Below are 12442 nucleotides of genomic sequence, written 5' to 3'. Positions count from 1 at the left end.
ATTATGTACTAGGGCAAAAACCAAAATGTGCATCGGGGGGGGGGGGGGGGGTTTGAAAAACCCTGGTCTAGAACAGGGATGGAACAATCAGTATCTTGCTAGTTGAAAACACATCCTAGTCTAAAGCATGCATGTCAACTAGGATTTCAAATGAATAACCTTGTTATGCAAGCAAAGTCACACGTGTTGAATGTTAGATTGTGTACAGAGCCAAAGTATGATCACTGGCTCATTATTTATTGACCTCCCTCTTTATTATATTTTTATTTCACCTTTATTTAACCAGGTAGGATAGTTGAGGACAAGTTCTCATTTACAACTGCGACCTGGCCAAGATAAAGCAAAGCAGTGCGACACAAACAACAACACAGAGTTACACATGGAATAAACAAAACATACATTCAATAATACAGTAGAACAAAAGAAAACAAAAACTCTATATACAGTGAGTGCAAATGAGGTAAGTAGATAGGCCATGGTGGCGAAGTAATTAAAATATAGCAATTAAACACTGGAATGGTAGATGTGCAGAAGATGAATGTGCAAGTAGAGATACTGGGGTGCAAAGGAGCAAGAAAAATAAATAAATACAGTATGGGGATGAGGTAGGTAGATAGATGGGCTGTTTACAGATGGGCTATGTAAAGGTGCAGTGATCTGTGAGCTGCTCTGACAGCTGGTGCTTAAAGCTAGTGAGGGAGATATGAGTCTCCAGCTTCAGAGATTTTTGCAGTTCGTTCCAGTCATTGGCAGCAGAGAACATGAACGAAAAACGACCAGAGGAGGAATTGGCTTTGGGGGTGACCAGTGAGATATACCTGCTGGAGCGCGTGCTACGAGTGGGTGCTGCTATGGTGACCAGTGAGCTGAGATAAGCTTTACCTAGCAGAGACTTGTAGATAACCTGTAGCCAGTGGGTTTGGCGGCGAGTATGAAGCGAGGGCCAACCAACGAGAGCGTACAGGTCGCAATGGTGGGTAGTGTATGGGGCTTTGGTGACAAAACGGATGGCACTGTGATAGACTGCATCCAGTTTGTTGAGTAGAGTGTTGGAGGCTATTTTATAGATGATATCACCGAAGTCGAGGATCCGTAGGATGGTCAGTTTTACGAGGGTATGTTTGGCAGCATGAGTGAAGGATGCTTTGTTGCGATATAGGAAGCCGATTCTAGATTTAATTTTGGATTGGAGATGCTAAATGTGAGTCTGGAAGGAGAGTTTACAGTCTAACCAGACACCCAGGTATTTGTAGTTGTCCACTTATTCTAAGTCAGAGCCGTCCAGAGTAGTGATGCTGGACGGGTGAGCAGGTGTGGGCGGTGATCGATTGAATAGCATGCATTTAGTTTTACTTGCGTTTAAGAGCAGTTGGAGGCCACGGAAGGAGTGTTGTATGGCATTGAAGCTCGTCTGGAGGTTAGTTAACACAGTGTCCAAAGAGGGGCCAGAAGTATACAGAATGGTGTTGTCTGCGTAGATGTAGATCAGAGAATCACCAGCAGCAAGAGCAACATCATTGATGTATACAGAGAAGAGAGTCGGCCCGAGAATTAACCCTGTGGCTCACCCATAGAGACTGCCAGAGGTCCGGATAACATGCCCTCCGATTTGACAAACTGAACTCTATCAGAGAAGTAGTTGGTGAATCAGGCGAGGCAGTCATTTGAGAAACCAAGGCTGTCGAGTCTGCCAATAAGAATGTGGTGATTGACAGAGTCGAAAGCCTTGGCCAGGTCGATGAATACCGCTGCACAGTAATGTCTCTTATCGATGGCGGTTATGATGTCGTTTACGACCTTGAGCGTGGCTGAGGTGCACCCACGACCAGCTCTGAAACCAGATTGCATAGCGGAGAAGGTACGTGGGATTCGAAATGGTCGGTAATCTGTTTGTTACCTTGGCTTTCGAAGACCTTAGAAAGACAGGGTAGGATAGATATAGGTCTGTAGCAGTTTGGATCTAGAGTGTCACCCCCTTTGAAGAGGGGGATGACCGCGGCAGCTTTCCAATCTTTGGGAATCTCAGATGATACGAAAGAGAGGTTGAACAGGCAACAATTTCGGCAGATCATTTTAGAAAGAGAGGGCCCAGATTGTCTAGCCTGGCTGATTTGTATGGGTCCAGATTTTGCAGCTCTTTCAGAACATCAGCTATCTGGATTTGGGTGAAGGAGAAATGGTGGGGGCTTTGGCGGGTTGCTGTGGAGGGTGCCGGGCAGTTGATCGGGGTAGGGGTAGCCAGGTGGAAAGCATGGCCAGCCGTAGAGACATGCTTATTGAAATTCTCAATTATAGTGAATTTATCGGTGGTAACAGTGTTTCCTAGCCTCAGAGCAGTGGGCAGCTGGGAGGAGGTGCTCTTATTCTCCATGGACTTTACAGTGTCCCAGAACTTTTTTGAGTTAGTACTACAGGATGCAAATTTCTGTTTGAAAAAGCTAGCCTTAGCTTTTCTAACTGCCAGTGTATATTTGTTCCTAACTTCTCTGAAAAGTTGTATATCACGGGGGCTATTCGATGCTAATGCAGAATGCCACAGTATGTTTTTGTGCTGGTCAAGGGCAGACAGGTCTGGAGTGAACCAAGGACTATATCTATTCCTAGTACTACATTTTTTGAGTGGGGCATGCTTATTTAAGATGGTGAGGAAGGCATAATCTACTGACGGGATGAGGTCAATGTCATTCCAGGATACCTCGGCCAGGTCGATTAGAAAGGCCTGCTCGCAGAAGTGTTTTAGGGAGCGTTTGACAGTGATGAGGGGTGGTCGTTTGGTCGCAGACCCATTACGGATGCAGGCAATGAGGTAGTGATCGCTGAGATCTTGATTGAAAACAGCAGAGGTGTATTTGGAGGGCGAGTTAGTTAGGATGACATCTATGAGGGTGCCCGTGTTTACGGATTTGGGGTTGTACCTGGTAGGTTCATTGATCATTTGTGTGAGATTGAGGGCATCAAGCTTAGATTGTAGGTTGGCCGGGGTGTTAAGCATGTCCCAGTTTAGGTCACCTAGTAGCACGAGCTCAGAAGATAGATGGGGGGCAATCAATTCACATATGGTATCGAGGGCACAGCTGGGGGCAGAGGGAGTTCTATAGCAAGCGGCAACAGTGAGAGACTTGTTTCTGGAAAGGTGAATTTTTAGTAAGCTCGAATTGTTTGGGTACAGACTTGGATAGTAATACAGAACTCTGCAGGCTATCTTTGCAGTAGATTGCAACACCGCCCCCTTTGCCAGTTCTATCTTGGCGGAAAATGTTATAGTTAGCGATGGAGATTTCAGGGGTTTTGGTGGTTTTCCTAAGCCAGGATTCAGACAGGGCTAAGACATCTGGGTTGGCAGAGTGTGCTAAAGCAGTGAGTAAAACAAACCTAGGGAGTAGGCTTCTAATGTTAACATGCATGAAACCAAGGCTTTTACGGTTACAGAAGTCAACAAATGAGAGCACCTGGGGAGTGGGAGTGGAGCTAGGCACTGCAGGACCTGGATTAACCTCCACATCACCAGAGGAACAGAGGAGAAGTAGGATAAGGGTACGGCTAAAGGCTATACGAACTGGTCGTCTACCACGTTCGGAACAGAGAGTAAAAGGAGCAGGTTGCTGGGCACGATAGCATAGATTCAAGGCATAGTGTACAGACAAAGGTAAGGTAGGATGTGAGTACATTGGAGGTAAACTTAGGCATTGAGTAATGATGAGAGAGATATAGTCTCTAGAGACGTTTAAACCAGGTGATGTCATCGCATATGTAGGAGGTGGAACAACATGGTTGGTTAAGGCATATTGAGGAGGGCTATAAGCTCTACAGTGAAATAAGACAGTAATCACTAACCAGGACAGTAATGGACGAGGCATATTGATATTAGAGAGAGGCATGCGTAGCCAAGTGAGCATATGGGTCTAGTGAGTAGTTGGGCTGACTGGGGACACGGCAATTCAGACAGTTAGCAGGCCGATGCTAACAGTTAGTAGGCCGGGGCTAAACAAGCTAGCAGTTAGCAGACCGGGGCTGGCAAGCTAGCAGTTAGCAGACCGGGTTAGCAAGCAAGCAGTTGGCAGACCGGGTCTAGCAGTTAGCAGACCGGGGCATGCAAGCTAGCAGTTAGCAGACCGGGGCAAGCAAGCTAGCAGTTAACAGACCGGGGCTAGCAAGTTAGCCTTTGGGGGATGTCGAGATGGGAGTAAGTCTGTTTTTGCAGCTTCGTGCGATGAAGTCGATAGACCAGTCGTGGAATTAGTAGGGTTCCAAGTAGCTCTAGGTAGCTAGTAGGCTGCGGTTAGCAGAATGGGCCTTCAGCGGCAATCGCGCCTGAGGGTCCTGTTGGAATCTTCGGGCAGATTATGTCGGTATTCCAGTCGTAGAGGATCAGCGGGGTTCCGTGCCCCATACCGGCAGTAGAAGGGGTCCGGATATTGTAGCCCAGGAGCGGGCTTCGGTGTTAGCACAGGAGCCCTAGCTTCAGGCTAATTGGTGCTTGCTCCGGGATGGAAACGCTAGCCAGGAGTAGTCACCCGGGATTGCGGTTAGCTAGTTGTGACGATCCAGATGAAAATGTTCAGAGTTTGCGGTAGGAATCCGGGGATATGGGGGGAAAAAATAAATAATAATAATAGTAGGTCCGTTATGCTCTGGTTTGAGTCACGTTGTTCGAACTGGCGAGAGCTTTCCGAGCTAAAGGTTAGCAGATGACCGCTAGCAATGGTTTGCTGACTGATAGCTGGTAGGTAGTTAGCTGGCTAGCTTCAGTTGAGGGATTCCAGATCCGAAGTAAATAGAAATACTTTAGAAAAAAAACAGAACCACGCCACATTGGGTGAGGCGGGTTGCAGGAGAGTATTTAAAAGTTGAGGTTTAGGAAAATATTTTTAAAAGATATGCAAAGAAAAAGATGTAAAAAGATATATACAAGGGCCACGACAGGACAAAGACAAAGACGTCTGACGGCTACGCCATCTTGTCTGTCTGTCTGTCTGTCTGTCTGTCTGTCTGTCTACAGCAAAGTCTCTACAGGAGTTTGCTGGAGTGTTGCAGAACCTGGAGGATGAGAGAACACGGATGGTGAGTGTCAGATATACAGTGCCTTCTGAAAGTTTTCAGACCCCTTGAATTTTGTTACGTTACAGCCTTATTAAAAAAAAAAGTATTTTGAATCCCTCAGCAATCTACACACAATACCTAATATAGGCAAAGCTAAAACAGGTTTCAAGACATTTTTGCGAATGTATTAGAAATAAAAAACAGAAATACCTTATTTACATAAATATTCAGACCCTTTGCTATGAGACTCGAAATTGAGCTCAGGTGCATCCTGTTTCCATTAAGCATCCTTGAGATGTTTCTACAACTTGATTGTAGTCCCCCTCTGGTAAATTCAATTGATTTGACATGATTTGAAAAGGCACACACCTGTCTATATACGGTCCCACAGTTGACAGTGCATGTCAGAGCAAAAACCAAGCCATGAGGTCGAAAGAATTGTCCGTAGAGGTCAGATGCAGGATTGTGTCGAGGCACAGATATGGGGAAGGGTACCAACAAATGTCTGCAGCACTGAAGGTCCCCAAGAACACAGTGGCCTCTGTCATTCTTAAATGGAAGAAGTTTGGAACCACCAAGACTCTTCCTAGAGCTGGTCGCCCAGCCAAACTGAGCAAATGGGGTAGAAGGGCCTTGGTCAGGGAGGTGACCAAGAACCTGATGGTCACTCTGACAGAGTTCTAGAGTTCCTCTGTGGAGATGGGAGAACCTTCCAGAAGGACAACCATCTCTGCAGCACTCCTCCTAAAGACTCTCAGACCATGAAAAACAAGATTCTCTGGTCTGATGAAACCAAGATTGAACTCTTTGGCCTGAATGCCAAGCGTCACGTCTGGAAGAAACCTGGCACCATCCCTACGGTGAAGCATGGTGGTGGCAGATTCATGTTGTGGGGATGTTTTTCAGTGGCAAGGACTGGGAGACTAGTCAGGATTGATGGAAAGATGAGCGGAGCAAAGTACAGAGAGATCCTTGATGAAAACCTGCTCAAGAGTGCTCAGGACCTCAGAATAGGGCGAAGGTTCACCTTCCAACAGGACAATGACACTAAGCACACAGCTAAGACAGATAATGCAGGAGTGGCTTCGGGACAAGTCTCTGAATGTCCTTGAGTGGCCCAGCCAGAGCCCGGACTTGAACCCGATTGAATATCTCTGGAGAGACCTGAAAATAGCTGTGCAGCAACACTCCCCATCCAACCTGACAGAGCTTGAAAATATCTGCAGAGGAGAAAGTGAGAAACTCTCCAAATACAGGTGTGCCTATCTTGTAGCATCATACCCAAGAAGACTTGAGGCTGTAGTCACTGCTTCAACAAAGTACTGAGTAAAGGGTCTGAATACTTATGTAAATGTGATATTTCCATTTTTTGTTGTTAATAAATTTGCAAAAACTCCTGAAAAACTGTTTTTGCTTTGTCATTATGGGGTATTATGTGTAAATTGATGAGGGAAAAAAACTATTTATTCAATTTTAGAAAAAAGCTGTAATGTAACAAAATGTGGAAAAAGTCAAGGGGAGTGAGGTCCTGTGTGATCAGCTGTGTTGTGACTGATCGCTGCATCTCTGCTCAGATTGAAAATGCCAATGATGTGCTGATCATACCGCTGGAGCGCTTCAGGAAGGAGCAGATCAGTGCTGCCAAGGTAAGGATATACTATGACTGGACCCCCGAGAAGGGTGCAATTGAGGCCCGCAATTCGGGGCTTTCCTGCATACTAATATTTCTATTGCAATTTTTTTTTAGTTAGGACAGGCGGGAGGTGGGGGCACTCCGGTACAGTAGGTGGCGTTAATGCACAATACCGTTGAATGCCAGTAGCCTATAAACCCCACAGAAGATGGGCACTGTTTTCCCGCAGTTCTGATAACGACTGCGAGGGCAGCTGTTCGGCAGACAGGATCGAAGGAAACTGCTACTTTAGCAAGCTAGTCCTAAGGAGTACTCTGGTACATAGCAGGCAGGAGTGACACTGTGTGCTGGCTTGCTAACTAGCAAGCGCTCTGTGTCGGTAACCATCAAGCTAGCCAGTACATGGTATTGCCCCAGCCTCCCACCTGCTGTGCTAGCGGGAGGCAGGAACAACTGGTAGACAGTGTCCTTTGGGCCCTGTCTGTCGGGTAAGGTTTTCTCTTGTACACAGCAGGCGGGAGGCAGGGGCGACCCCATGTGCTATCTAGCTAAATAGCAATGCATGAACTAATAGGATGCAAAGAGGGGGGGTGTTCATGAAGGAACCAATGGGATGCTCGAGGGGTGGCGTTACTGCGGATTGCTTGCTGCAGTTGCACACTATTGGGGGGATCCCCTCCTCTAAATGTCCTGTTAATCCTTACTATGGGGTCATTGTGTGATTTTACAATCCCTCGTAGATTATGAGGGGAATTATAATCCTTATTGGGTCATGTAGCCATTTTATAATCCCTGTTTAGCCTTGAAAGACAAAAAAAATACATATTTGTCTGTTACATTTTAACGTATCCACTGATTGTTAGGAAATGCACTGATCACTCAAATATGATCAGTTTTCCATTCAGTTTGGCAGGTAACTGACTTTGTCCAGGTTGTGCTGATTCCACAGCCACTGCATACAGTTGAAGTCGAAAGTTTACATACACTTAGGCTGGAGTCATTAAAAGTCATTTTTCAACCACTCCACAAATTTCTTGTTAACAAACTATAGTTTTGGCAAGTCGGTTAGGACATCTACTTTGTGCATGACACAAGTCATTTTTCCAACAATTGTTTACAAACAGATTATTTCACTTTTAATTTACTGTATCAAAATTCCAGTAGGTCAGAAGTTTACATACACTAAGCTGACTGTGCCTTTAAACAGCTTGGAATATTCCAGAAAATGATATCATGGCTTTAGAAGCTTCTGATAGGCTAATTGACCATTTGAATCAATTGGAGGTGTACCTGTGGATGTATTTCAAGGCCTACCTTCAAACTCAGTGCCTCTGCTTGACATCATGGGAAAATCAAAAGAAATCAGCCAAGACCTCAGAAAAAGAATTCTAGACTTCCACAAGTCTGGTTCATCGGGAGCAATTTCCAAACTCCTGAAGGTACCGCGTTCATCTGTACAAACAATAGTATGCAAGTATAAACACCATGGGACCATGCATCCGTCATACCACTCAGGAAGGAGACGCGTTCTGTCTCCTAGAGATGAACGTACTTTGAAGCGAAAAGTGCAAATCAATCCCAGAACAACAGTAAAGGACCATGTGAAGATGCTGGAGGAAACAGGTACAAAAGTATCCATATCCACAGTAAAACGAGTCCTATATCGACATAACCTGAAAGGCCGCTCAGGAAGGAAGAAGCCACTGCTCCAAAACCGCCATAAAATAGCCAGACTACGGTTTGCAACTGCACATGAGGACAAGGATCGTGCTTTTTGGAGAAATGTCCTCTGGTCTGATGAAACAAAAATAGAACTGTTTGGACATTATGACCATCGTTATGTTTGGAGGATAAAGGGGAGGCTTGCAAGCCGAAGAACACCCATCCCAACCGTGAAGCACGGGGCTGGCAGCATCATGTTGTGGGGGTGCTTTGCTGCGGGAGGGACTGGTGCACTTCACAAAATAGATGGCATCATGAGGGAGGAAATTTGGTGGATATATTAAAGCAACATCTCAAGACATCAATCAGGAAGTTAAAGCTTGGTCGCAAATGGGCCTTCCAAATGGACAATGACCCCAAGCATACTTCCAAAGTTGTGGCAAAATGGCTTAAGGACAACAAAGTCAAGGTATTGGAGTGGCCATCACAAAGCCCTGACCTCAATCCTAGAGAAAATCTGTGGGCATAACTGAAAAAGTGTGTGCGAGCAAGGAGGCCTACAAACCTGACTCAGTTACACCAGCTCTGTCAGGAGGAATGGGTCAAAATTCACTCAACTTATTGTGGGAAGCTTGTGGAAGGCTACCTGAAAAGTTTGACCCAAGATAAACAATTTTAAGGCAATGCTACCAAATACTAATTGACTGTATGTAAACTTCTGATCCATTGGGAATGTGATGAAAGAAATAAAAGCTGAGATAAATCATTCTCTCTACTATTATTCTGACATTTCATGTTCTTAAAATAAAGTGGTGATCCTAACTGACCTAAGACAGCATTTTTACTAAGATTAAATGTCAGGATTTGTGAAAAACTGAGTTTAAATGTATTTGGCTAAGATGTATGTTAACTTCCGACTTCAACTGTAGAAGTTATATGTTTGTAGGGTAGACTATGTAATGTATGCACTGCAGGGAGTAGCATCCCTCTATTAAATCACCATTGATGACCGCATTCAGAGATCTCCCTACACCCTCTCGGTGTGTCTATATTGCTCTCAGCTCTGCCTGCCAGAGCTGACAGGTCGTATGTGATAAGACACTGCCACCACATGGCCAATACTGGTAATACATGAAGTGCTTTATCAGGATTTAGCTGGTTGATTGTTAATGAAGAAAGGTAACAGACATCATATTGAGAGTGATATTAAATTGATATAACTTTGTGAATGTACTTCACACCATTATCATTAAAATCTTAACCATAACCCTTACCTAACCTTAACCTGTACCTAACCTTAACCATTCAAAATGTTCACTTCAATGGGGGGTGGGGACGTCCCAAGGATCCCGGATAGCACGGCCTTGAAACATGTCAAAAGTGTATAACAGCCATGATGCAGGTGAATTTATTATGAAGGGTTAGAGCTAATAGAATGACTTTGGTTTGCTATATTATGATGCTTCGAAGTGATGTGTTGAGCAGCTGTTGTGGACATTCTGCTCTGAGGAGGGTTGATTGGTTCTACTTCCTGTGGAAACTGGCTGGTTTTGAAAGGCTGGGTCATGTGACTGGGTGGACAGGGATGATGACATCACTCAGTAGCAGGTGTGGACACAGTCAATGTGCCCCAGGGTGATGAGTACTGTACTGCATGTTAGTACTGACACACCCTGTTATGTCTGTATGTCTGTCTGTGGATGACCTCAATACCAGAGGTTCGGTATAAAGTGGTCTATTGTTTTCCCACCAGCTGTGAGCTGTCTCTGTTGGTTTTAGCAGCCCTAGAGGACTTGTGATTGCAACCTGTGTCTCACAACATGTGCCTCCAGGTTTGTCGGTGAAGCTGAGCTCTGGACATACCAATAATACCCACAACTCTTGAGAAATGATGTTCTGTTGGAAGGTACACTCAGAAAAAAGGGTTCCAAAAGGGTTCTTCGGCTGTCCCCATAGGAGAACCATTTTGGTTCCAGGTAAAACCCTTTTGGGTTCCATGTAGAACCCTCTGTGGAAAGGATTCTACATGGAACCCGAAAGAGTTCTACCTGGAACCAAACATGGTTCTTCAAAGGTTTCTCCTATGGGGACAGCTGAAGAATCATTTTAGGTTCTAGATGGCACCCTTTTTTCTAAGAGTGTAGCAGTTATGATCTATTGCTGCTTTTCAACTGTAACACCAGTGTTACACTAGTGTATACACCCTTATGATATGCTAGGGGCATTGTGTTTCCATAGCTAGGGCTGACAGTGAGGACTTGTAAAGAGCAGAATCAACAACCCTGCATAATCAAAACAGTTTCTTTGTGAGAAGGTGTTAAAGTTCACAGTTAGCCATTGTTATGTAAATTAAATCTGCAGTACCAGTGGCTTGGCTTTGGCCCCAAGTGAAACAGGTCCACCGGAACCATGGGCCAGTAAAGCACCGGTGCTGGCCCGCGTAGATTGAAACAGAAAAAGTCTCAGTCTTTTGGGTAAAACTGAGTTAAATCCTTTTTGGAAATGGGCCATATGTCTGATATAGAGGTCTCCCTTAGGAAAGAGGTCTCCTGACCTCAATTGGGCTTCCTGGTTAAATAAAAATACACATTGCTGTGTGTGGTCTCCAGGACTTTAGAGGAAACAAAGTGACTGTTGGTGACCTTTTTACTGACCTCTCACAGGAAGCCAAGAAGAAATACGACAAAGAGACAGAGAAGTACTGTGCTGTACTGGAGAAGCACCTGAGTCTATCAGCAAAGAAGAAAGAAGCACATCTCCATGAAGTAAGCACACACCTTTCCCTTGCTGCAGTAGGTCCATGTTTCCATGAAGTAAGCGCACACCTTTCCCTTGCTGCAGTAGGTCCATGTTTCCATGAAGTAAGCACATACCTTTCCCTTGCTGCAGTAGATCCATGTTTCCATGAAGTAAGCACACACCTTTCCCTTGCTGCAGTAGATCCATGTTTCCATGAAGTAAGCACATACCTTTCCCTTGCTGCAGTAGGTCCATGTTTCCATGAAGTAAGCGCACACCTTTCCCTTGCTGCAGTAGATCCATGTTTCCATGAAGTAAGCACATACCTTTCCCTTGCTGCAGTAGATCCATGTTTCCATGAAGTAAGCACATACCTTTCCCTTGCTGCAGTAGATCCATGTTTCCATGAAGTAAGCACATACCTTTCCCTTGCTGCAGTAGGTCCATGTTTCCGTGAAGTAAGCACACACCTTTCCCTTGCTGCAGTAGGTCCATGTTTCCATGAAGTAAGCGCACACCTTTCCCTTGCTGCAGTAGATCCATGTTTCCATGAAGTAAGCACATACCTTTCCCTTGCTGCAGTAGATCCATGTTTCCATGAAGTAAGCACATACCTTTCCCTTGCTGCAGTAGATCCATGTTTCCATGAAGTAAGCACACACCTTTCCCTTGCTGCAGTAGGTCCATGTTTCCATGAAGTAAGCACATACCTTTCCCTTGCTGCAGTAGATCCATGTTTCCATGAAGTAAGCACACACCTTTCCCTTGCTGCAGTAGATCCATGTTTCCATGAAGTAAGCACATACCTTTCCCTTGCTGCAGTAGATCCATGTTTCCATGAAGTAAGCACATACCTTTCCCTTGCTGCAGTAGGTCCATGTTTACCTTTATGTGTTTGTGAGTTGTCTCACTTCAATCCTGAGGTGATGTGTGTGTCCTGAACGTTAGTTCCAACAGAGTCGTGTGTGTTGTGCAGGCAGACAGTCAGGTGGACCACGTGCGGCAGCATTTCTATGAGGTGTCTCTGGAGTACGTGTTCAAGGTGCAGGAAGTCCAGGAAAGGAAGATGTTTGACTTTGTAGAGCCGGTGAGTGAGAATGCCAACCGCCCTCAGCATCTGCTGTCTTTTACTGTATACTGCTTAGGGTTGCAAAACCCTAGTACCTTTCCCAAAACGTCCAGGTTTTTCCGAAATCCTGGTTGGAAAAACCTGGGAATTTGGGGAAAGGTACTAGGGTTTTGCAACCCTACTATTGTGACTGTTCTACTGTGACTGTTCTACTGTTACTGTTCTATGGTTACTGTTACTGTTCTACTGTTACTGTTCTACTGTTACTGTTCTACTGTTACTGTTGTATGGTTACTATA

General features: G+C 45.0%; 1 protein-coding gene across 1 annotated transcript in view; it reads left to right on the top strand.

The window, feature by feature from the left end:
- LOC115153979 (rho GTPase-activating protein 26) overlaps positions 1-12442 on the top strand; it is a 137935-nt gene that overhangs the window by 61325 nt on the left and 64168 nt on the right. Inside the window, exons 3-6 of the mRNA XM_029699714.1 lie at positions 5000-5061; positions 6615-6686; positions 10999-11100; positions 12051-12161. Of these exons, the coding sequence (XP_029555574.1) occupies positions 5000-5061; positions 6615-6686; positions 10999-11100; positions 12051-12161 (347 nt within the window). The remainder of the gene's footprint in view (positions 1-4999; positions 5062-6614; positions 6687-10998; positions 11101-12050; positions 12162-12442) is intronic.

Source organism: Salmo trutta, chromosome 19 (assembly GCF_901001165.1).
Source record: "Salmo trutta chromosome 19, fSalTru1.1, whole genome shotgun sequence".
Classification (NCBI taxonomy): domain Eukaryota; kingdom Metazoa; phylum Chordata; class Actinopteri; order Salmoniformes; family Salmonidae; genus Salmo; species Salmo trutta.
This window is presented reverse-complemented; position numbering and strand designations above follow the sequence as displayed.